The sequence below is a fragment of the Manihot esculenta genome, chromosome 1, assembly GCF_001659605.2.
Source record: "Manihot esculenta cultivar AM560-2 chromosome 1, M.esculenta_v8, whole genome shotgun sequence".
Classification (NCBI taxonomy): Eukaryota; Viridiplantae; Streptophyta; class Magnoliopsida; order Malpighiales; family Euphorbiaceae; genus Manihot; species Manihot esculenta.
Window position 1 is genome coordinate 28,533,836 of NC_035161.2, and position 25,223 is coordinate 28,559,058.

The window sequence follows — 25,223 nt, forward strand, 5'->3', positions numbered from 1 at the left end:
CGGAGCAAGCAATAAGTACTTCATTTATGATAAATAAAGGACAGTTCGAGTACGAACGCAAAATAAAAATTTCATTAAAAGAAAAACACATTGTAGCATGTCACAAATACCAACACTACGGGATAAAAGGCTATCCTTAAAGGATTTACATGCCCAGATACATCATCATCTACATTTACATCACTATCGCCTACCCTACTACTTTAGCTTTCGACTCCGAGGAATTCTTATAGTTCGGAAAATCGACTTCGTAAACCAACTAAGCTCCGCCTCGAGATGTGATTTGCGATACATATGAACGAGCTCAGATATTATACGTCGATCTCATGAAAAACATAAGTCTTCGAGTTAAAGTCCCAGGGAGATCGGCATCACTACCCGTTCACCTGCCCAAAGCGCCAACAAAAAACCAGCAAGGTATTCTGAAGGGCAATGGAACAAGTGAAGGCAACACCAGAAAATTGGGGAAATATTCTGAAGAGCAATGGAACAAGTGAATGTTAGCACCACGAAAGTTCTCTCCTCCTTTCCGAAGGAAGCAAGAGGAGGGGGCCAACCTGACGATCTGCATAATACAACTTCAACCTCTTGTGGAACACCGAAGGAACACTTTGAAGACATGAAAGACTTGCTTAGGTAAACAGTACGAAAAAAAGATATGGGGAAGATGAGACTAGAGGTCCACAATTGAAAAGCCAATCTGAATTACTAAAAAACCCCAGATGGTAAGGGAAGGATACTAACGTATATATCCCAAAAGCAAAGCTGTAATTTTGAGCAGGGTGATACTAGGCGCTAGGCCAGCGGCAGTAGAATTCTTAAAAGCTATTCACGAAAAGAGAAAGACTGCACATCCCGCAGGAAAAAGATGAGAAAATAGAGGTGACAACATACACAAAGAATAAGAGAAAGCTAAAGATAGAAAGGAGCAGAGAAAATTCGAAAAGTGAGGCGATAATAAGATGAAAAGAATTTATGGGGAAAGCTGAACGTGAACAGACGCAGTCATAATGATTCTGGAAACCTGCACAGTCAGATAATAAATAACAGAAAGGTAGAGGGGCAATCGACGATGACCACTGGGTTCCCTCGCCTCAAACAGGGCCCTGGCCCATGACGTCTGGCCATTACTTATAAGCCTTTAAGCATCCTGCATCATCAAGGCCCAGCCCATTCACATCATCAGGGACATATCAGCATACTCTAAACTTGAAGTGTTGACCTGAGGAGTATAGAAACCTCAAGGGTTTACCCCCTCACCCCTCCTGAAACAAATGCCGAAAAGGCAATAGGACCTGAGAGACAGTAACAACTCCCAAGTAGCAACAAACTGCTCTTGCTTGTGGATTAAACTCATAAACGAGCTCGGAAGGTCTGACACACAAATAGAAAGATACAGAGCCTCATGAAGCCGAAGGAAAATCCCATGACTTGGCCAGACAAGGTCCCAACCTCGGTCCATAGTAGAACGGAGTTCAGAGCAGAAAGTCAGCCCTGCTTATTCCCCTAAGAGGTATATGATCAGATCTACTGTCATGAGGAAGTCACAAATAAGACCATAAAGGCCTGTGGAAAATTCAATCCGCCATTGAAAACCGAGCTCACGAATAAGGCTAGTTTAGCCCGGAAAAGGCCTGCAGAGAGAATGTCCCCGGAGAAGGAGAAAATCATGAATAAAGGAATAACAAGTAAAATAACTCAAAGCATCCATACACTTGGAAAACTAAAATATCATTAAAAGGCAAAACAATTACTGTTTATTTCTACTCTTCTGAAGGAAAGATTGTCCTCAAAGGACTCACATGCTTAGGGGCATCACCCTCAGCTACATTAGTGTCCATATTACCCCTCACCCTATTTACACTATCTGCGCTTACATTGTCTACATTGCTACCCGAGGGAGGTCTGATCTCCTCCCGCTCAGACTCCCCGGCATTTACAAAAGGAACGATCTCCAGCCCTGGAAGTCCAACACCTTCCCCTCCGGATCCTATACCTTCCTTCTGAGGCTCGGCGACGCCTACCTCAGGGTTGAGGACCTCCACATTCTCTATGTTCAGCTCAGATCCTATACCTTCCTTCTGAGGCTCGGCGACGCCTACCTCAGGGTCGAGGACCTCCACATTCTCTGTGTTCAGCTCGGACCCTGCCTCAGAAGGCCCAGCTTTAGCAAGAGAAGTCCCTTTGGGCAGAGGCATATCGTCCTCCCCGTAGGCCACGGTCTCACCATCTGAATCCTCTTCTTTAGCTCGGAGTACAGTCAGGGGAACGGATGGATTATGCCTGGCCTCTCTTAAACCTCGGTTGAAGCCGGAGACAAACATGCAGAGACCCTTATACCATATGGCCTCTTTCATCTCGTCCGAAGCTTTATACTCTGCAAGTCGCTTCTCACAGGCCTCAGCTATCTCGGCCCTTAACCCAAAAGAATCCTTGTAATTTTGGAGATAAGCTTCACATGCCTGTTGGGTCTCCTTCTTCAATTCCGGGGACTCCTTGTACTCCTTCAAGTGCTTTTCAATCTCCAGCCGGACCTTATCCTTGGCTAATTTGGCCTCTTCAGACAGGGCTGAGCACCTCGTCTCTAGGTCCGTAACTTGCCGGCGCAGTTGCTGATTTTGAAGTTTCAACTCTTCTGCCGACGAAGTTAGACCCTTGATGCTATCAGCTTGCCCACTCAGCTCTTGCCTTAAAATTACGATGCGGGCTAAGGCCTCGTCCTTCAGAGCCAAGGTGGAGTCCAATTTTACCTTCAGCTGCTCTAGCTGGCGCTGAATCTCCTCCTTCTAGTTTATAGCCTCATCTCTCTCGTGAAGGCCATCCGCTGCAGAAGACAGCTGCTTCAAAACCCCCTCGCAACGAGCCTCAACTGCAGCTGCCCTCTCATTAGACTCCTCAAGAAGTCTTCGGGTGTTGAACAACTCTGTCTCTACGGACTTGGCATACTCCTCTGCATCGGCTACCTTTCCGTCAGCCCTCTTTAAGGCCTCATAAGCGGCATACAGTTCCATCTGGAGAGACGCAATATGTTCTCGAGCTGCCGCGAGGTTGCCCCGGGCATCAACGGTTGCAGATAGGTTCTCATCTCGACGAGCTTCCTCAATCCTACGGTCGACAGACTCTCGCAGAGAGAGGTCACGAGCATCTGCCTCCATGGAAAGACCCAGTGCCTAATACGAAAAGGAAATGCCCACAAGGATAAAGAAATTAAAAGAATCAAAGTGAGAGCAAAAGAGGCAACTTACCATCAAGAGCATCTCTCTGATCTTCTCTCCGAGCTCCTCCCGTGGTAAGGAACGGAAGGTTGCTTGCTCCCGTGTAAAGCCTGCCAAATGGCCAGTCAAGGCCAGTAGACGAGAGTCTGAAGCATCTGTGGTCCCTCCGAACATCCGCTCTCGCAAAATCTCTGCCACGACCCCCGCCGAAGACTGATGCGTGATGTCTTCTGCATTTAATATATCATTATCCAGGGCAGATAGCAGAGGCACCATGGAAGTCTTCGCTTTCTCCAAAGGGGGCAAGGGAGGGGCAGGGCGCCCGGAGGTTCGGGCTTTCTTCAAAGAGGGAGTCGAGCCAAATTCTTCAGCAGGCAAAGGACGCTTGCTCCTGACCCCTTTGGCCACGCCTTGAGGAACAACCATCGACCCCTGTAGAGGAGCTATCCCTGTAGGCCCAGCTACAGCCTCCTTTGTTGGGACGACCTCGGAAGAAATTTTTTGGGCATTCTGTCCTTTCGAACTCGCCTCGTTTTTGTCCTCAGGGCCCACCCCCTCAATGGGGACAGTTTCCAAAAGCTCCATGGAAACCTCAGCAGAAGAATGAAGATCATCCACCCTCACGAGTCCAAGACCCTCAACCAATTTGGCAGCAACCTCCGGATCCTTCACATTTTGTGTATTGTCATTCTGCCGAGGCTGGGAGGCTTGAAAAGGGAGAGGAGCCGAGCTCCCTTGGCCGCTTCGGGAGGGCTTGGAAGGTCTAGTACCCTTGGAGGTCAACCTGGGAGGACGGCTCATTGTGGTAGAAGCAATGACCCGAGCTACTTCCTCGGTAGCCTCGGAAACGCGTCCTCCTGCACGCAGAATGTCCAGAGCGGCGTTCATGCTTTCTCGAGACAGACAAAAATTCTTAGGGGGCTTAATCTGGTCCATCTTCACCTGGGACGCTGTAAAAATCCAAAAATCAACACAAAATCAGATAGCCAGTCACACAAATCTAAAGCAGAGCAGTGCTACTGAGAAGAGTCAAGTACCCGCGTCTTTGATATCACGAAGATTAGAAATAAACATACACTTCTCGACATCATATTTCATTTCGACAGAAGTCAGTCGAATGTACCCGACCTGCTCGGTGAGGCTTAGCTGGGGTAGGTCATTGCAGTCCAGTGGAACATCCTCCCATGAGAGTTCTAAGTCCCAGACAAGTCCGGACTCCCTCTTGAGCTCCACTACTGCAAAGCCCTCCGTCCAGCCCTTTATTGAGTCTTTGTGACCCGTGAAAATTGAAAGCTTCCCACGAGGGGAAAAATAATAAAAATTTTGGGTTCCCTTGACCAATCGAAAGAAGGACATAAACAAAGACACCGTGGGTGTAAATCCCCAACTCAGACACACAGATTCAAAAGAGGACATGAACAAGATGGAATTGGGGACCAACATCCGAGGGGTTATACGATAATGTCGGAAAACCTGGGTAAAGAAAGGCGAGAAAGGAAAGGTTAAACCATACTCCCTCTGTTTAGCGAAGAATACCAAGTTAAGACTCTCCTGAGGATCAATTAAACCAGAGGGAGGAGGATCAGGAAGAACGATCCTTTCATACGGAAGGGGAGCTCGAATGCGAAAAAGAGGAGTATCTAAATACTCCCGAGAGAAAAAAATTTTTAAGGTAGATGGGGTAACGTTAGACTTGATTCGGAAAACATCGGGAATTTTGGGGCTATCCATGGGAGTGAAGAAGAAAAGCGTACCTTAACAATGGCTGGAGCTATGAGGCGAAGTAGGCGAGTGGCGTAAGGAATCAAAGATGGCAAATGCTCCAAGAAGGCAGTAAGAGTTCAAAATTCGAAACGGTAGTAAGACAGGAGGGTGTCCAAGCGTCTTAGAAGAAACTGTCCTTGGGCGGCGCGGTCATGATGATTCTCGATATTTACCCCCTCGACAGTCAGATAATAACTGCCGAGAGTGTAAAAGGGCAATTGATGACCGTGAGATTTCTTCGTCCAAATCAGAGATGAGGCCTACGATATCGGCCCATCACTCAGATACCTTCGAGCCCTTAGTATGAACAAGGTCTGGTTCATTCAAATGATAAGGCCGGGCTCCTTCCTAGCGCGCCTCAACCGGGCTGGCCCATTCTCCAGTTCCGAAGGGGAGCCCCCTTTAGCCTAATTTCGTCCCCTTCATCCGGCCCAGTCTAGCCGGCCCAACCAGGAACCTAGAGTAAGACCCATCCGTTCATCTTGCTGACCCGCCCGTCCGTGTTCTGAAAGGATCAGAGGCCGTTATGCATGGGGCAAAGATCTGATTCCTTCGTATGTCCTTATCAGCGTGGCAGGGACAGGTGGTCTACTGATATTCGTTCTATCGGCACGTCACTAGCGGACAAAAGGAAACCTATAAAAGGAGAAATACTCTCTTCTAGGTTTAAGCTTTTTCTAAATTTTACAGAGCCCATTGTAAAAACTCTATTTCTCTGGATCTCAGATCATCAGGATCCTTAGCGCCGGTAGCGGTCCGGAATCCGGGTCGTTACACAGGAGGTCCTCCACACAGCCATGGTTGCAATGTGTTATGGAGGAGGAAGGCCAGAAAATCCTAAAAGATATCCATGAAGGTGATTGTGGAAGTCATAAAGGAGCTCAAATAATCCCCCAAAAAGCATTCAAACAAGAATACTATTAGCCCATGATAATGCAAAATGCGAAGCAACTGTCCAGAAGAGTCAAAGGTGTTAGGTACACGCAAACATCCCAACGACACCAGGAGAAATGCAAACGACCATCGGAAGCCCCTAACTTTTTTTTCAATAGGGGATAGACATTTTAGGCACTTTCCCTAAGGCGTCTAGGTCAAGAAAGTTTGTTATCATGGTAATAGACTACTTCAGTAAATGGACAGAAGCTGAGGCAATACATTCCATCACTACCCAGTAAGCAATCTCTTTTGTCAGCAAAAATATATTCACCCGATTTGGAATATCCAAAATAATGATTACCGATAATGGAACTCATTTTGTAAGCATCAGGTTTAAAGACTTTTGTAAAAAATGGGAGATTGATTTGAGATTCAGCTCAGCCTACCACTTCCAATCCAATGGTATGACAGAAGTCACAAATAAGACTATATTACAGGGGCTAAAGAAGAGGCTCGACCAAGCCAAGGGTAATTGACCTGAGGAATTGCCTCATATATTATGGGCATACAGGACTACTCCCAGAATAACTATTGGAGAAATACCATTTTCTCTTATATATGAAGCGGAAGCAGTCATCCCTATGGAAATACAAGTAAGCAGTTTCAGGACTCAATATTCTAAAATTTCGAGACACCCCGAGGAAATGCAATTCAATTTGGATCAAGTCGAATTCTTGTGGGAAAAGGCCGCGATAAGAATGGTGGCTTACAAGAATAAAATATCTAAAATATTCAATAGCAAAGTCAGGCCGAGAGCCTTCAATGTGGAAGACTTGATCCTAAAAAAAGTATACATAATAGGTGGCAATGCCAGATCTGGTAAGTTAAGAGAAAACTGAAAAGGATTGTTTAAAGTCACAAAGGTTATTCGCTACGAGTCCTATAAGCTAGCCAAGCTAAATGGACAAGTTATTTTCCATGCATGGAATATTTGTAACTTGGGAAAATTTTATAAATAATGAGTTGACAAGGTCATTTTCATATGACGATAACCTCGGTAATGAGGAACGATGGTTTTTCTTACCCAAAAGAAAGTCTAATGAATAGACCATTCGGTCCCATTAATCAAGGCTACGAGGCAGCTTTTGCCAAGTCAAGTCACAAGGCGATTTTCACCAGACCATTTGGGTGTTGGCCCCATTAATCAAGTGTACAAGGCAGTTTTTCGCTACGCTAGGTCACAAGGCAATTTTCACCAGACAATTTGAGCGTTAATCCCATTAATCAAGGCCACAAGGTAGTTTTCACCATACTAGGTCACAAGGCGATTTTCGTCAGACTATTCGAGTGTTAGTCCCATTAGTTAAGGCCACAAAGCAGTTTTCGTTAGGCCATATCACAAGGCGATTTTCGCCAAACCATTCGAGCGTTGGTTTCATTAATCAAGGCCACAAGTTAGTTTTCATCAGGCCAGATCACAAGGCAGTTTTCGCTGGACCATTCAGGCATTGGTCCCATTAATCAAGGCCACAAGATAGTTTTCACTATGCTAGGTCACAAAGCGATTTTCGCTAGACCATTCGGGCGTTGGTTCCATTAATCAAGGCTACAAGGTAGTTTTCATCAGATCAGATCATATAACAGTTTTCACCAGACCATTCGGGCATTGTCCCATTAATCAAGACCACAAGGCGATTTTCACCAGGCCAAGTTTCAAGGCAATGTTCTCCAGACCATTTGGGTCTTGGCCTGAAAAAGAAGTCATACACACTAAGAGAGTTGAGCAGGGGGTATACTGACCCCCCACAAAATGAGGAGGAAGCCATTAAAGCATAAGGTGGACCTTCCAAATAAGAACAAATAAGGATTAAAAGGCCATGGTGTCATACGGGACAAAGGAGAATGCATCTTTGCTGATAAATAGATAAAATAAGCATTTCCATTACAAAAGATTACAATGAGATAAAAAGGAGACTCGAATAAAGTCTCTATTACATTAGAACCCTCAAAATTTGATCCTATGGAAGACACCATCTGAAAGGCCATACGAAGAACTACCTCCCCAACAGCCTTCCTAGCCTTACCCTCAAATCAATCTTGCACAATCCAACCCTTCTCATGAGGGTCGACATTAAAAAAATGTTATAGTCAAGCTGGTCGTAGCCCTCAGTGCCAAAAAGTATAATTATGAAAGTCCAAGAATCACAATGCCGAAGAGGCACCATAGTTGGGCCGAATGCAATCTCCAGCAGTACGCCCATGTCTTCACAAAAATTTACCTTCGGCTGCTCTTTGTAGACCACGATGACATTCTCCGCATAGATCTGGTTATCCTTAAAATGAAAAAGTAAGAAGACTCTTCACTCCATACTCCTAAAAAATGGCAGTTGCCAAATACAAAAGAGAAAAGGGATTCTTATACAGATGCGTAGCCGGCAAAATCTTTAAAATGGACCGAAAAATAAGGATGCCATTATGACCAAAGAAAGGCAAAATGATGTAAACAGTCAAGTTGCGCCACGAGATTAATAAGATGAAATATCATCTTCAAATCTAAAGAATCAAATACCAATGGGGATCTCTGATGCTACATAACAATCGCAAAAATTGAGCCATGAGCTGTTATCACAAGATAGATTCATGCGGCATGGATCAGGTGAGTAGGAGATGTGATCCATTCCAGAATAAGAAAGGTCCGGACACCTTAGCATTCAGGTTATTACTATAAAACTCGCCATTCCCTCAACAAGGTGAGTCTTGACACAAAGTTACCGTTATCAAGCATGACCGATATATCTCCATTATGCCTGAGATAACGAAATTTCCATCTAAATAGCTAGCAAAGTCTTGTATCAAGCAAATGGCCATATTACTGTTAGATTATCAGTTTAATGCCATATTTATTTCTATCTCTTACAGTATAAAGGTAGAAGAACCACATAGATCAAGATACCCTACTCTAAAATACTAAAACTCTAAGTATTTCATTACACTTTTTCTACTCGTCTAGTTACTTACTTGAGTGTCAAAGTGGCTGTTGTGGGCACCCACCACCACCTCACGTTATCTCCTTTGCAGATTTAGTCAATCGCTACCCAAACCCATTCCGACCACCTCATCAGTTTAGTCTCAGCAATATCACTAACTTAACATCAAATTCTGATTTGAAAATACACAAAATAGAGGATTTTTTTTAATAATTTCTCTTTTATTATATTATATATTTTTAAAAATTAAAAAAATATTATTATATAAATTAATATTTCATAGTTAAATTTAAACTTAATAATATTTACTAAATGGGTTTGGAGTAGATATTGGGTATCAAAATTCCATCATATTATCCCCAAAATTTTGATTAAAATGCAACTTAATTTAATTGATGTTTTCTAATACTTCTTTCATTTAGAATGAAAATTTTTATTGTTTTTAATTAAAAATTATTCATTTTAAAAAGGTTGAAATTTTAATTTTATAAAAATTAATTTAAAGTATTTTTTTAAATAAATCATATCAAGTGAAACATAATAATTTTATTTATGAGCTCCAATAGCACCATGAAATGAAAGGTAGTTCCATAATAACTAGAAATTTTAAAAAAAATATTTGAGATTAGAGAATCATTTAAATTTAAAAAGTTTGGAGATGTTAAGTGTGATTTATAGCACTTACAAACTTAGCTTGATAGTAATTGCATTTGAATAAATTTGAAAAGTTTCAAATTCTACTTCTCTAATCCCTATATTTTTTTTAAAAAAAAATGTGATTTATAAGTTTATCAAATTTATTTATAAGAGAAACATTATAACTAATTAGTGTTTAGTTTGACTCATAAACTTTTTCTACGTGATAATACGTGATTAACGGTGTGAAAGAGGGATTATTCACTCTTTCTTTTTCAATAGTTCTCTCCTCTTTATTTCTCTCTATTTCTCTCTTTATCTTTTTCTCTGAAACAAATAATTCTTTATCAATAGCTCTCTCCTATTTATTTCTCTCTATTTCTCTTTCTATCTTTCTCTCTCGATCTTTTTCTCTAAAACAAATAATGGGAAATAACATATCCCTCTTCGAGTCAATCCCCTTTCTGAATAACTTGTCCATTTCGTACATATAAGATAGAACATACCTTTTTTTCATGACCTACAAATAAATCTATTTTCTTTTTCTCTTCATTTTCAACTCAAAAGAAGTTTACAAAAGTAGGAGAATAGAAAAAATTTTTGTATCAATTTGAGAGCTGAGTGATTTTAATTATAGTAGTGAGTGAAGAGAGTAAAGGGATCCAAGAAACAACAATTAGATACTAATGTGAATCGATTCCATTAAATATGTTGATAGTAATGTGAGGAATGAACAAAACTCTCGAAAGAAAGTGTTGATTGAAAGATATATAAAAGAGGAGAAGGCAAGTGAACATTGGAGCACCTAGTATTTAGTTTCCACTAAACATTGAATTGGAATGAAAATTTCAACTCTATTTTCTAAAAATTTTATAGGAAAAAATGCAAAGTAAATATAACAGGAGAGAGGTGTTAGTCGAAAGTTTCTTTGAACCAAACAATTTGTTAGTGCTTATATGATCATTTGATAAATTATTAGGGGTTTAAAAGGTATTTTTATCTATTTTTAAAAAGGAATAATTATAAAAAAAATATTTTATGATTTAATGTCTTTTTCAAATAGGTCCTATAATTTATTTTATAATAAAAATAGTCATGTGTTTTTTTTTCTATTAGCAAATATTTAAAAGTTATTTTAAAATAATTTTTAATTATAATAAATTATATTTTAATTTTTTTAAATGATTATATTTTAATTCTTAAAACTTTATAAAACATATAATTTGATTCATATATTTATTAAATTTAGTTATAGGATTTTGTTTTATAATAAAGTAGTCCTTTTAGTTATAATTAATTACTATATTAAATTAATTTCTAAATATTATAATTATTTACAAATAAATACTTCTATTTTAAAAAAAATTAATTTTACATGTTTATTATATTTAATATCCTATAGTTAAAAGATAAATTAATAAAATAAAAATTAAATCAAGAATCTTGACTATACATTTAAATTCAAGTTTAAGAGTTGTTTCTCATTTAACTTTTTTCCTCTCAATAATTTTTTTATTTGATTAAGATAAAAAAATATTTAATTTTTATTTTATTATTTTTCACATATAAAATATTAAAATATAATAAATAAAAAAATTAATTTATAAATATAAAAATTTATTAGTAATTATAATATTTAGAGATAAATCTATAAAAATACTTTTAATTAAAGATAAAATACTTTTAATTTTAATAATATCAATTAAATAAGAAAGTTTTTATATTTTCTGAAAAGTTTTACTTCTTTAATTTATTTACTCCAAACAAACAACGCTTAAATATTTATAAGTTACTAGCTATTTATAGGTTACTAGCCACGTTATTGTATGGTTGGCTAGTGAACTATGGGAGTTTTGAGCTTGGATCTGCTACGACCGCTTTTTTTCTGAGCTTGGAGCAAGAGCCTTAAATAGATGTGATGTGATATTTGCTAATTGGCGGATGCACTTGCCAAGATGCTCTAATCCTTCGATTATGAATCTTTGTTCATTTGGCTATTCTTTATGTATCTTTCATCGAATTTGTTTCAATATAATTTTATTTTACGTCTAAAAAAAATTTTAATATCACAATAAATATTAGCGCAAAAAATAGAATTGAGAATATTTAAACCAACCAAGAAAAAAAAGTATTTTTCAAAGTAACCAAAGTTTGGAGTAAAACTCTTTTTTTATATAAAATAAATAAATAAATACGATTTGAATTAGTGTATGATGAATGATAATTATAAATATAATAAAAAATTATTTTTAAAATTATGCAAATGTTAAAATTTTTTAATAAATAATCAATTTAAATAAAAATATTAAAATATATAGTAAATAGCAATCTTTGCTTTAACCGGCTCCGTTTTCGACTCATAAGTAGTATCCGCTTTTTATTGGATATAAATTTATGATTTTTGTATTTATTATTTTCATTTTCTGATCATTAGAAATCTGACTGAACGGGGAACGACATGAATCAAAGAATTTTTTAAAATTTTATCTTTTTATTTTTTTATTTAAAATTAATCTGATTTAATTTAGTTTAATTTAATTTTATTAATTAATTTTTTTATTTTTTATATTTTATTTTTAATATTTTATAATTTTATTAAAATTTTTCAATTTTACTTAAAATCTAACTTTTTATATTGTCTAAATAATATTGTAGCGTTAATTAATGAAATTATTAAATGTTTTCTTATTAAAATCGAATTTAATAAAAATAATTAAAATTTTTAATAATTAAGATAAAATTAAACTAAAAATCCAAAATAAATTTTCAAATTGATTTAGTTAGATGGATTATGTCGATTTCAATCAAATACGGTAGACTCGCCTCTAAGCCCCCACCTATTTTCCTTTCCTATTTCTTGTTTGGAACCGAAATTTGACATTCTCAACGCGAAAATAAATAAATAAATAAATAAATAAATAATAGCAGACAGAGGGAGACCAAGCAAGACACGAAAGACGAGGATAGAGAGAAAAATGAAAGAGCCGTTAAAAGGAAAGAAATTACCGCGTGTCTCGGCAGCCCAAGGCTTCCCTCCATTCAAACATAGCCCTTTTCTTTTCTTCCGCTTTCCTCTCCATTATTTTCCTTTCATCAACAGATCCTTCAATTTCTCTCTGTTTCCTTCCAACCAGTTTCAGGTAATTTTCTCTTATTTTCTTTATCATTTCTATCTCCCTACAATTTTCTCATTAATTTCTCTGTTTACTTCTTAATTCACCTCTCTGGTTATGCGCTTTTAAAACTAACATGTTAACTTTGGAATAGAGAATCCTCCCCTCAATTTCTTCAAAAATTTAATTCCTTCTTTGAGCTCTTAAGTATACTCTGAATTGAAGTTGCTGGCATAACAATTATTGCTCATGACTGAACCTCTGTGACATGGTGATGGAGATCACTGATTTAATTTATGAGAATAACCCCTTTTGCATTCAAAAAGAAGGTTAAATTGCATACGTATGAACCTCCTTTACAACCTTCAATGCATTTGCTTTTGAGCTATTGTGTTATTTTCTATGTTAGGTAAACATGGTTTCATTTTTATGTTTTCAAAGTGTCTTAGGCACATTTCAACTGGTGGAATGGAGACATCTTGATGAGATAACATCGAAAATTCTGCATTGTCAAGCAGTGCCTGTGGGCTATAATTCTTTGTTAGCCTTCTCAGGCCAAAAGGGTTGAAATTTAGGATTCTTGAAGCATCATATTATTAAGGGAAAGCTTATGGTTATGGTGGGAGGAGACTCTTCTTGAATCTATTAATAATTTTAAAATTTAAATAGTTCTAGCATGATAAGATGATACAATTATTCTGGCACATATCTGCTGTGATGATGAGAGAACTACTACGCAAATGCATGTGGCACAAAGTTGATTGGAGAAAGCTGCTTTTGGCTAGTGCCATAGCCACAGCATTTGGGATTTTCATTCCGAACTCTTTAGTTCCTTATCCAATGAATGTGTGGCTGCTTTCTTCGCCTGCAACAGTTTCATCATCCATATCCTTGAATGGTAGCATTCAGTTAAGTGGGGCAGTAACCAAGGCAAAAGTTGAACAAATTCATCCTGTTCCAACTAGTCCTATTCTTTCAGTGAATCCCACAGTTCCATCTAAGGTAGCTAGAGATAAAGTCTCTCAAAATAGAAATCCTGTAGCCAGAAGGAGAAGAAAGAGGAATAAGGCAAATGATGATGCAAAGGTTGTACCTCCTGTGCCACCTCGCATTCCTCCGCCACGTAAGTTGCAGGTAGAGTTACTGACAATTCAACTCTGCAGTTTGTTTTATTTTGAGTTAAAGGAAGGGAGCTGTTAGAAATTATCTGTTTCCTGTGCTGTTTCAAATTCAGAGATACATCTGGTCCTTGTCACCAAATGATGCCCTCTTGTATGCTAAAAAAGAGATTGAGCATACCCCAGTGATTAGTGATGATCCCTATCTGTATACTCCAATTTTTCGAAATGTTTCAGTTTTCAAGAGGTATATTTCATAACAGTTCTCCCCCTTGTGCTTCATTATGTCTATTCATAGATTATGGTTTATAATATTTATGAAATATGTACAATGTGATCAATCTATTATTGAGATGAATATTGCTTCAATTTCAGCATGATATATCCTTCATGTCAACTGGAGCTCTCCTGAATCCGATTGGTTTGCTGTTTTTCTTTCTCTGCAAATATTTCTGAAATAGATCTTTTGCCCCTTAAACTAGCTGTGACCCTCTGTCTGCCATTAGTGTTATACAGTTACGTTATTGTTAATACATAAATAACATCTGCATTTATATATATTCCTCCAAATATTTTCAAGTTTTGACATAGACTAAACTGATAAGAGTTAGAGGGATATTCATCTTTAATTTCGCACCGCTGGTTGTTTTCCCAAGTCATTTAACTTGGTCTTTATATGTGGATGGAACAACATCATCATAAACCTTGCCTTTTGTAAATTATCATGTAGCTGAGTGAATATGATGCTTGAACTGTTAGAGAAGTTAATTTTAGGGTAGTTTATAATATAGTTCCTGAGGTTTAACAAAATTCACAACTTAGTCCCTGCTATTTTGATGGGAAACAATTTAGTCCCTAAGGTTTCATTTTATAACAAAATAGTCATTATGTTAAAATTCACTATTAAACTATAACAATTTAGTCCTTCAAATTTCATTTTTAATAATAATTTAGTACCTTTAATTTTAATAATTTGTAACAATTTATTCCTTATAGTTTTAATATTTATAACAAGTTTGTCTCTTTAATTTGAGATTGAGTTTATCAATTTATAGTTGACTAAAGATAATTTAACAAAATGACTATTTTGTTAACAAAATAAAAATTCAGGGACTAAATTGTTTACTCTTAGAAAAGCAGGGTTTAAGTTGTGGGTTTTGGTAAATCTCAAAGACTATACAGTAAATTTCCCTTAATTTTATAGCCTATTATCTTTCCATGGAAAAACCTGCTTGTTCATGCTGTCTATAAGAATTGCTTGGGCAAGAGGTTTCTCTATGTATAGGCATTAAGAATAAGCTCTTAATAACGGAAAAAGGACTTAGTGCAGTAGCTTATTGAATTTGTTTTGTGAATTCATAAAGATCATGCTTAACTGCAACTTCTTCAACTAGTAGTAGATATACCAGTCGTGTGTTAGTTTTGCCTTATTATTGTTGCCCTTGATGTTTCAAATGCCTTCTAAAAAACGATATATCTCAGGAGCTATGAGTTGATGGAGCTGATACTCAAAGTTTACATATACCCTCATGGAAAAAGGCCCATCTTTCATCAACCCCCTCTCAAAGGAATTTATGCATCTGAAGGATGGTTTATGAAGTTGATGGAGGAAAACAGAGAGTTTGTTACAAGGGATCCAGAAAAGGCTCATTTATTTTATCTTCCATACAGTGCATACCAGCTAGGGAGAGCACTTTATGTGCGTAACTCGCATAATCTGGAACCATTGTCAATATTCATGAGGGATTACGCAAATATGCTCGCTGCAAAGTATCCCTTTTGGAACCGCACACATGGGATGGATCATTTTCTTGTTGCCTGCCATGACTGGGTATGCAAATCTTTTATTTCATTAATACTGGTCATTTAGGATATTAAACATTATGTATAAGGTCTAGGTATTAAAAGAAAATGCTTAATTCCACTTGGCTAAACTCTTATGGTTAGATAACCCACCTCATGCAGCTAAACATGTGGTAATGTGTATATGTGATTGTTCTACCACCTGGGGTTGATTGATTTTGCATATATACATGGCCATAGGGAGGGATAGATTTTGTGAACTTTTGTGCTTGAAAATTTATTTTATGCAATTCGCTTTGAGAATTATTAAATCCGATTTTCTTTTTATCTAAGGCTCCGTTTGTTTTACAGAAAATATTTTTCAGGAGAACTGCATTTAGAACATTCAGAAAATTTAGTCAACGAAAATATTTTCAATAAAAGGAAAAAGTAAGGTGTTTTAAGGAAAGTGACTTATTTCAAAAGAGAAAACATGTTCCACGCTTTGAGATCCTTATTAAGACCTTTATATATAAATTTGTTAATAAATTTTATTTTTTAAATTAAAATTAAGTAATGAAAAATAAGTTATTTCATTAAAAAAAAATTTCATAAAAATATTTTCCATGGAAAACATTTTTCACAAAAAAAGAAAATATTTTTTAAATAGAAGTTATTTTCTGCAAAGAAATGGGGTCTAAATGTTCGTTTTTACCTGTGTATTTGCGAAGAAAGTTCAAATTTAATCTACTTTTAACTTTTTGCCCAAAATAGTCTAGAATTTCACTTGAAGCTCTATTTACTCAATACAATATTTTGCACTAAATTTATTGGTTATTTGGTTAAGGTAAGAATAATGAAATTCAACTTCATCAATTTTCTTGATATATTGATTTAACCCAAAAATGAAAGAAGTTCAATTTCTTGATTTTTGGACAAAATAGAACTTAAATAGAAACTCTGTGCTAATTTGGATAAAAAATCAGACTTGGACTAAATTGAACTTTCACAATAAGTACAGGGGTAAAATTGAGCATTAATTCTTTTCTTTTCTCATCTGAATTTCCTATGTGCTGTTTCAACTTTTTGCAGGGTCCATACGCATTGACTATGCACAGGGAACTAACAAAAAATACCATAAAAGCTCTATGCAATGCTGATGCATCTGAGGGTATTTTTGATGCTAACAAAGATGTTTCCCTACCTGAAACAACAATAAGAACTCCAAGGAGACCTCTTAAAAATGTTGGTGGTGGGATAAGAGTATCACAGCGTCCAATCCTTGCTTTCTTTGCTGGAAACATGCATGGTCGAGTCCGCCCACTGCTTCTCCAGCATTGGAAAAACAAAGATGAAGACATGAAAATTTATGGACCTCTACCCACTAGAGTATCTCGAAAGATGAGTTATGTTCAACACATGAGATCTAGTAGATATTGTATTTGTCCGATGGGCTACGAAGTGAACAGTCCTCGGATCGTTGAGGCCATATATTACGAGTGTGTTCCTGTGATCATAGCAGACAATTTTGTTCTCCCTTTTAGTGATGTGTTAGATTGGAGTGCTTTCTCTGTTTCTGTGGCAGAGAAGGATATTCCCAAACTGAAGGAGATTCTATTGGCTATCCCAATGAGAAGATATCTCACAATGCTAACTAATTTAAAGATGCTGCAGAAACATTTTCTCTGGAACCCAAGACCCCTCAGATATGACTTGTTCCACATGATTCTGCATTCCATCTGGTTTAGCAGGTTGAACCAGATTCAAATTCCAGAGTCACAGTGAATCCTTACATGTTCTAGCAAATTGTAGATGATCACGGATGATGGGCGAAACGAGCTGAAGCTTGTGACAGTTCTGGTTGGGATTATGGACCTGATAAGGCATCCCCGTGACAGAATATTGCTGTGATATTGATTTCCTTATTGTACAGATGTCGTGATATTGCCTTCCTTTTGTAGAGATGTCATTATCTCTTAAATTAGTCATTATCTTAGACTCTAATTTAGCCTTTATCATAGGCTGTAGATTTTATCCTTCCATTCTTACGAACACTGTAAACACACAATAAAGAATAGATCATTCTTTCTTCTTCCTTTAAACTCTGACATATGGAAATTATAAAGAAAAGAAAGAGAGCGAAAAGAAAATTATTATAATTTTGTTCTTTCTATTATTTATATAGGGGTAGATATATAATTTTAAAAAATAAAACTATATTTCTTTCTTATTTCTCTTGAGAGAAAATATCTAATTAATAGAAAAATTTTCCACCTTTTATATTTTATACTTCCTTCCTTTTCAAGCAAAGAAAGGCGAAAAATCTCTCATTGTTGTCTTCAAGTTATTTTCTTTCCTTCTTATTTTCTGTGAATGCAAACAAAGTGTAACTTTCTATCTATTCTCACAAAAATCCTTTTTTGTACGTAGTGTTTAAACAATCTCATTTTCTTTAAAATTTTTAAAATATTAAAATAAGTGAAATTGTTAATTTTCAAAAAATCTTCACAAATAAAAAAAATCCATATATCAGAAAAAAATATATTAGTTTAAAAATCTGCAACTTAATTTTATTAAATAATACTTATTACATTTCACAAAGAATGGACTAAGAAAAATAGAGTTAATAGGTAAAAGCAATAAATTTGATAAATTATTAAATAATATTTTTTTAATTAAACAATATATCATTTTAAAGAAAATAACTAAATTATTTCCTACACTTTAAAAATTTTAATAAGATTTTATATATAAATTTATTAATTTATTTTATTTTTAAATTAAAATTACATAATAAAAAATAAATTATTTAATTGGAAGGATGGGTATTATACGTATATGACTTAATAAGGAGAAACAAGAGGATTGAGTGAGCGACATTTGAATCCATTTACATGGTGAGTGATATGCCTTTAGCCATTCATTTGGCGAAGAAACAAAGAGTTGACTCTACCTTGATGCACACACAGCGCTCAATTGTCGGCGGCAAGCCATGCATCCTCATCAAGCTGAAGAAACTTGTTCAACCACTCCAAATCGTAAGTTCCTTCCATGGAGAAGTCTAAGAACTGGTTGACATCGAAGCTACGCTCTGGGATTGCTTCTTCTTTACTACCCTCTTCCACCATTTCCTCAACTGCAGCAACAGCGTCACATGTCTTCTCAGTGATGCTCTTCTGCGGTTGAGTTGATGGAGACTCATCCGATGCTTTCTCCTTCTTATTAATCTTCTTGCTTAAATGAGAGTTCCAGTAGTTCTTTATTTCATTGTCTGTTCGTCCTGGAAGTCTACCAGCAATCAATGACCACCTACACCAAGTCATTAATTATTAAAAACATCAAACGATTAGTATTTTGTTTTTCTTTTTGTTGAACGTCACCTATTGCCAAGTAGTTTATGAAGTCTAAGAATGAGGTCCTCTTCTTCATCTGAAATATTGCCTCTCTTGATGTTGGGTCTCAAATAATTCAACCATCTCAATCTGCAGCTCTTCCCGCATCTTTTTAAACCTGAAGAAGAAGCAAACCAGACATCAAAAAACATGTAAATCTATCCAGTGGATTCTGTCTTTTTTTTTTTTTTTTTTTTTGAGCTTAAACAAGGCTGGAACTAATAATGCAAGTAACCTGCTTTAAATGCAATTGTTTTCCATCTCTTAGCACCGTGGACTTCAATATAATCAGCAAGTTTTCTATCTTCCTCAACTGTCCATGCTCCCTTGTTCATGACCATCTTACAGTTAGCAGATGCCTCACTGTTCTTGCATGGTGCCATGAGCAGCTAAGGGAGGAGAGAGAGGCAAGTTAACGTTGTTAATTAGAGTTGGTGATGAGGTGAGATAAAGGTATACTAAGTTGATAAAAATTCAAATAACTAGATGAAGAGATGGAGCAATGGCAAAAGAGATGAGAAGAGTGAGAGTTTAAATGCATGCATGGCTGTGTCAGTGCTTTCATCTATCTACCATTCATGAAGATTCCTGCAAAGAAAGGAGGACTCAACTACCGGTTATAGGAGTAGTCTGCAGTCGTAGACTGTTAACTTCATATTTCTAATTGGCTTGTTTTGTTTTATTTATCTTTTTGTCTTCCCTTTCAGGCAGCACCTCCTTAGGTCTTCTCTGGTTTTTTCTCCTCTTGTATTTGAAAACATTATCCATGAGTAGCCGGAATTTTCTTTACTATGCCAACACCGACATCTAGTTGTTATTTTGAATTTATTTATTGGATTTATATTTATCTTAATCTTAATTATATATATATATATGGATAAATTATATTTTAATATCTGAATTTTAGTAAAATTAATATATCGATCTTTATATTTTTAAAATCAAACATTTAATCTCTCTGTAATTCATCTGTCCAAATTAAATATCTTTTTATTTAATTTTATTATTAAAAATATAAAAATATCTTTATTACCTTTTTAAATGGGTAAATTATACTTGAATTCTTAAATTTTAGCATAATTAATAGATTAGTCTCTATATTTTTTAAAACGTACACTTAAATATTTTTATAATCAGTTTATCCTTATTTACTATAATTTAAACATTTTGATCCTTTATTTTTTATTTAAAAAAAATTTAAATTTCTATTAACTTTTATTTATAATATCTCATTTAACTAATTTTTAATATTTTTATTTTTCAATTTCATTCATTAAAATAATTCAATACTTTAAAACTTTTAAAAAATACTTACCAACTTTAATTATTTTTAAGTGGTACTAAATAACTTTTAAATAGGTTGTAAACTTTTATAAAAAAGTATTTTAAGGGAGAATTCGTACTTTTAGAAATTTAACCATCCACTAGTTTCGAACTAATATTTATAATGAATGAAAAAATTATAATTTTAGACGAATTAAATATAGAAAAATTTAAAGATTTAATTTTAAAAATATAAAAATTGATCTGTCAATTATACTAAAATTTAAGAACTAATGTATAGTTTATATAATATAAAATTTTTAATTTTATCTATATTAAAAAAGATTTAAGAGCTTATAAGGGTATTTTAAATATTTAAAATGTTTATTCTTCCATTTAATTAATTGACTAATAAAATTATAAATGAAAAAATTTACTATTTAAATAAAATAATTACATAAAAATTTAAATATTTAATTTTAAAAATATAGAGTCGATCTTATCTTAACTACAATAATTGATGCGTGGACTAATTTTGTTATTGAAAATGAAAATTATTTGGGTAATTTTTTTTTATAAAAAATTGTTGATATTTATTTATATGTCTAATTTTTACTGGATACATAGAATCATTGTTTCCACTTAAAACTTTTCCTTTTACATGGAGTGGTTTTATGCTTTCCTTATTGAAATAGAAATGAATTTCCATTACTTGCATCAAGGTGTACAACCAATCAATAATAAATTATCAATATATTTTTATAATATAGAGCTTATTATAATTTTAATATATAATATATTTTAATTAATTAAATATATATAAACTTTCTTCATAATTATAAACAACTTAATAAGATTAATGGCATGAATCCTTATTATAACCAGTCACCGTTTTCTGAAATTTTAATTATTTGCTTAATTTTAGTGAAAGAGACTCTCGACTCAATATAATCCCATCCAGTTTTTTTTTTCCTATAAAAAATAGCTTTTCTTTTCATTATTATTATTATTTCATACAAAAAAACGAATCATCAATCAAAACATATCGAACATTCATTCTTCTGATATAGAAAAATTACAAAAAAGATTTTGGAGGGAGAAAATTTTATTTTTAATTAAAAATATATTTATTGATGGACTATCAAGATGGCAAAATTATACATCTATTTTGTTAACACTTAAAACTACAATATGCAACCGTGCAATATTGAAATGTTCTAAAGAAAATATTGTCAAAAGGAAACTCAGAATAGACTAAAACAGCAAAAAAGAGTGTTCAAGTGACAATAAGAACCCAAGAAGAGACCATCATAAAAGAGCTAATGTCTAGAGAGATACATTCAAAGCAAGAAAAGGATGAAGCAACTAAATAATGATTGACGAACAATACTTCTTGACTCGTTCGATCTTTAAGAGATTGGGTGTTCGAAAATCAATATCAGCACTGATAGCATTCCCAGGAGATACACATCACATAAAAGCGATCTAAAGTTTCAAAGTTAGCCACAAACGGTAGAGAGACCACCGAGAGCCTAACTAGCAAAATATTAACAAGCTAAAAAACATCAAACAAACAATACAGAAAAATTCAAATAAAAATCCTCTCAAAATAATTTCGATCTATCAATAAAATTTTTTTATTTATCTACAATCTCGTTCAAAAGTGGAAAGAAAATCCTCTCTAAAAAACAAATGAGGAAGAAATATGAGAATTTTCTCCCTCTACATGAGAAGGAGATGAAGTCTTTTTTTTTTTTTTTTTTATCTAAACAATTGCATTGGTGACAAGAAGAATGTTTGTGGGAGCCATATGTTTTACTTTCTGTTTTGTTTTTTTTTCCTTAATTCAACATACACGACCAGCAATGGGATCCAGTGACAAGTCGGTGATGCTGTGCGCACGTTGTCAATGTCAATATTTTTTCTAAAAAAAAATAAATTATGTTGGCATAAAATCCATCTATTAAATTATAAAATGTGTACAGTAAATATTTATTTTATTTATAAAAATTAAAAAAAATATCCAAACAATTATGGTAACGCTCATTAGTTCAAATTGCAAATATATTATGCATATATTTTACAATAATTTTTGCATGTCCTTCCACTTGGGTGAAGAAATTGTAATAATTAATTATGATCTAACAAAAATTTTAACTTTTAAATAGAATTAAATTGGACACTTGCAAATTTAATTTGAGATAAGTGCGTATAAATAAATTTAGAAATTAAGCATATACTTTGTTACGCATATGATTAAGGTTGGTATTGATTCGTCCTTAACTCTAGTTCTAGTGAACTGAAGTTCTAACAATAAGACAAACTAATTATTAAAAAAAATCAAATCTAACTTAATTCCATTTTAATCCTACTAAAAAATTTTAGGGCATAATTCAATGTAGACAGCCAAGCCAGACCAGAAATGCTGGTTCGGAGTTCGTAGCAGCAGCCATGCAATGTATTAAAAAGAAAAAATTTAAATTATCTCTTTCATCACTTATTTTGTCTTTCAATTATAAATGATGAAAGCTTACTAACCTTTGAATATTTTCTATTTTATTGATAAAAAAATAAAACATAAATAAAAAAATGAAAGTGCTCCCTTCAAATAGCAGGATTAATATAAAATATAGCTAAATAAAAAAAATAGCTATTATATTAATTTATTGTCTTTCTTTATAAATTATTTAAAACATAAAATCTATTGAATCGAATAATTTAGAATACACGTGCCTTTTTAAAGATTTTTAATTAAAAAATAAAAATTCATATCATTATTTAATTTTTATAATAAGAAAAAATTATAATTGATCTCTTAATTTTAAAAAATATATTAAAATATTTTTGATGTTTTAAAAAATTTACTAATAAAGTATTTTATTAATTTTAGACACTAAATATTTTACTGTTTAATTTTTATAATTTTAAAATTTTATTAATTAATTTTTTAAATTTAAAAAAATTTATTAACTAATTTTTTAAAATTTTTTAAAATTTTTTTATAATATTTAACGGTTAAAATAAAATATCGTGAGAATCACTTTAAACATACTTAGGTTTGCGTAGAATAAGTAAATTTATTACAAATTTAACATCAATGTCAATCATCAATACGACTCAAAATTTTCCGTTTCAATTGATTTTAAATTTTAAAAAAAAAACCCTACCCTCTGTAAGTGCAAGTGCCTTTTTAGAACTTGATAAAGGCACACAAAATCAGCCAATTGAACTTTTAATCGCCGCAAAGAAAATGCAATAAAGGTGGATAGTTAATTACCATATATTGACTTATGGGTGAGTGATTTTTTTTTTTTAATTTTTTTTAATAAATACTCATTCTCAAACTTTGTCCAAACCTGTGGTATGCAAAATGAATAGTTTTTATTTATTAAATATAAGCCTAGTTTATGCTTAGCTTTTGTCCAATAATTAATTTTTTTTAATAGAAAATTAAGATATGGGAATCTATCTAAAATTTATCAAAGTGATATATCTTTAATTATTAAACTAAATTAAGTTAATAATATTATCTATTCGATACACTCAAATTTAAATATTTATTCAATTACATGTTAGAAAAAAGTCAAGACCATAGACTTTTTTTTTATTATTATTTTTGGATGTATAAAAAAAAAAACCCATAGACTTTCTTATCAATAATCAATGGGTTTAATTTTTTATTGTAAAAATTTTAGCCACTTAATTTTTATATATATCGAGTAATTTTTAATTAATTCAGATTTATAATTAATTTATTAATTTATCTAAAATATTTTTTAAATAATCATATTTTATTTATATATTAATATTTAATGACTAATAAGAATACATATAAAAAATAAAAATTAACCTTACCTTAAAAATCAAAGTAATATTATTATGAGATTGCTAAGATATTTAAGTGAGCATTATTTTTCCTTTTAACTCATTAGAGATTTCTTGTCAGTGTTTACTTTTGTGCAGATCCAGGTATGTGGCTGCTTATTCCCATTGTAAATAATATAAAAATTAAAAAGTGTAATAATTTATTGACATAATTATTTTTAATTTTTAATTTTAATTAATTAATTAATTAATTTAACTAGTATAATAAATGATATTGAGAGAAAAAGTTTTGAAAGGAGTATAATATTTTATAAATTTTATGCAATTCATTTCAAATTTTATCAAAATTTAAAGGAATTGATTTTAATTAGAATTAATTCTATGAATTTTAATTTTAAGAATTAAATTCTAATATTTATTTAAACTAAACATACATAATGTAACAAAATTCTGGGAATTGAAATGCAACCAAACACTCTTAAAGAATTCAGCTGGAGGACACGTCCGTCGACCACTATCCATCGAAGATCCATCAACTAGCGAGGCAGGCTGAATACTTGCCATTTGGCTGACAACCACTAAACCGTCTAATTGCCCAAACCACCCACTCGTGACTTCACTTCCAATGCTTTGAGGTCATTCCTAGCTGATCTCGGGCCAATTTCTGGTCCTGTTTTAAATTGGAATTCACGATTGCGATCATCAATTTAAATTATACTACAATATAGGAACTCAGCTCAGTCTCGATCCAATTCCCAATCATTTTGATTTCTAGTTTCGATCGACTAAAATTCCTTCTCAATTTTTCTGTTTCTACAAAACCGACTTGAATCAAACATGACCTACTGTCAAAACCGACTTGAATCAAACATGACCTACTGTCGAGCCATACAGTCGATTCCAGTCTACTTTCGTTTTTGCTTTCCTTTTTTTTTTTTTGGTTATCGGAGTTGAGGATATGAGAGAATTGAATACTTAACTAATTCCTCATATCTGTACTAAATTCACGACTACTTGTCTACTTCAATTCACGACCGTAGGAAGGATAATCACGTCTGACATGTTTCCAATTCTAGTCTGATTCAAGCCATTAAATCATCGATGGTTTCCAAAACCAATTCGAACCTCAAGTAGAACACTGTAGCACACATTTCAGTTTGCAGATATCTCTCAAAGCATTATTCATACAGAACTAGCTGTCAGCCAGAAATGAAACAAAAAATAAATAAATAAAAAACAAAAAACAAAAATT

General features: G+C 33.7%; 2 protein-coding genes across 4 annotated transcripts; one reads left to right on the forward strand and one right to left on the reverse strand.

The window, feature by feature from the left end:
- The first annotated feature begins 12,442 nt into the window (after positions 1 to 12,442).
- On the forward strand, positions 12,443 to 17,626 carry LOC110629651 (probable glycosyltransferase At5g25310). 2 transcript variants are annotated; one of them, XM_021776729.2, is made up of 5 exons: positions 12,443 to 12,618; positions 13,033 to 13,725; positions 13,826 to 13,956; positions 15,192 to 15,540; positions 16,584 to 17,626. In XM_021776729.2, exons 2-5 carry the CDS (start codon positions 13,276 to 13,278, stop codon positions 17,274 to 17,276), a joined length of 1,623 nt encoding a protein of 540 aa, XP_021632421.1. In that variant the 5' UTR covers positions 12,443 to 12,618; positions 13,033 to 13,275; the 3' UTR covers positions 17,277 to 17,626. The 2 variants fall into 2 exon arrangements, with proteins under 2 accessions (XP_021632421.1, XP_021632430.1); XM_021776738.2 differs by having other exon boundaries at positions 13,041 to 13,725.
- Positions 17,627 to 18,312: 686 nt separating this feature from the next.
- Positions 18,313 to 19,524, reverse strand: LOC110629665 (transcription factor MYB3). 2 transcript variants are annotated; one of them, XM_043956443.1, is made up of 3 exons: positions 19,119 to 19,524; positions 18,872 to 19,001; positions 18,313 to 18,779 (listed from the first exon to the last, which is right to left on the reverse strand). In XM_043956443.1, the coding sequence occupies exons 1-3, from the start codon at positions 19,264 to 19,266 to the stop codon at positions 18,464 to 18,466; spliced, it is 594 nt and encodes a 197-aa protein (XP_043812378.1). In that variant the 5' UTR covers positions 19,267 to 19,524; the 3' UTR covers positions 18,313 to 18,463. The 2 variants fall into 2 exon arrangements, with proteins under 2 accessions (XP_043812378.1, XP_043812377.1); XM_043956442.1 differs by having other exon boundaries at positions 18,313 to 18,800; positions 19,119 to 19,519.
- Between the last annotated feature and the right edge of the window lie 5,699 nt (positions 19,525 to 25,223).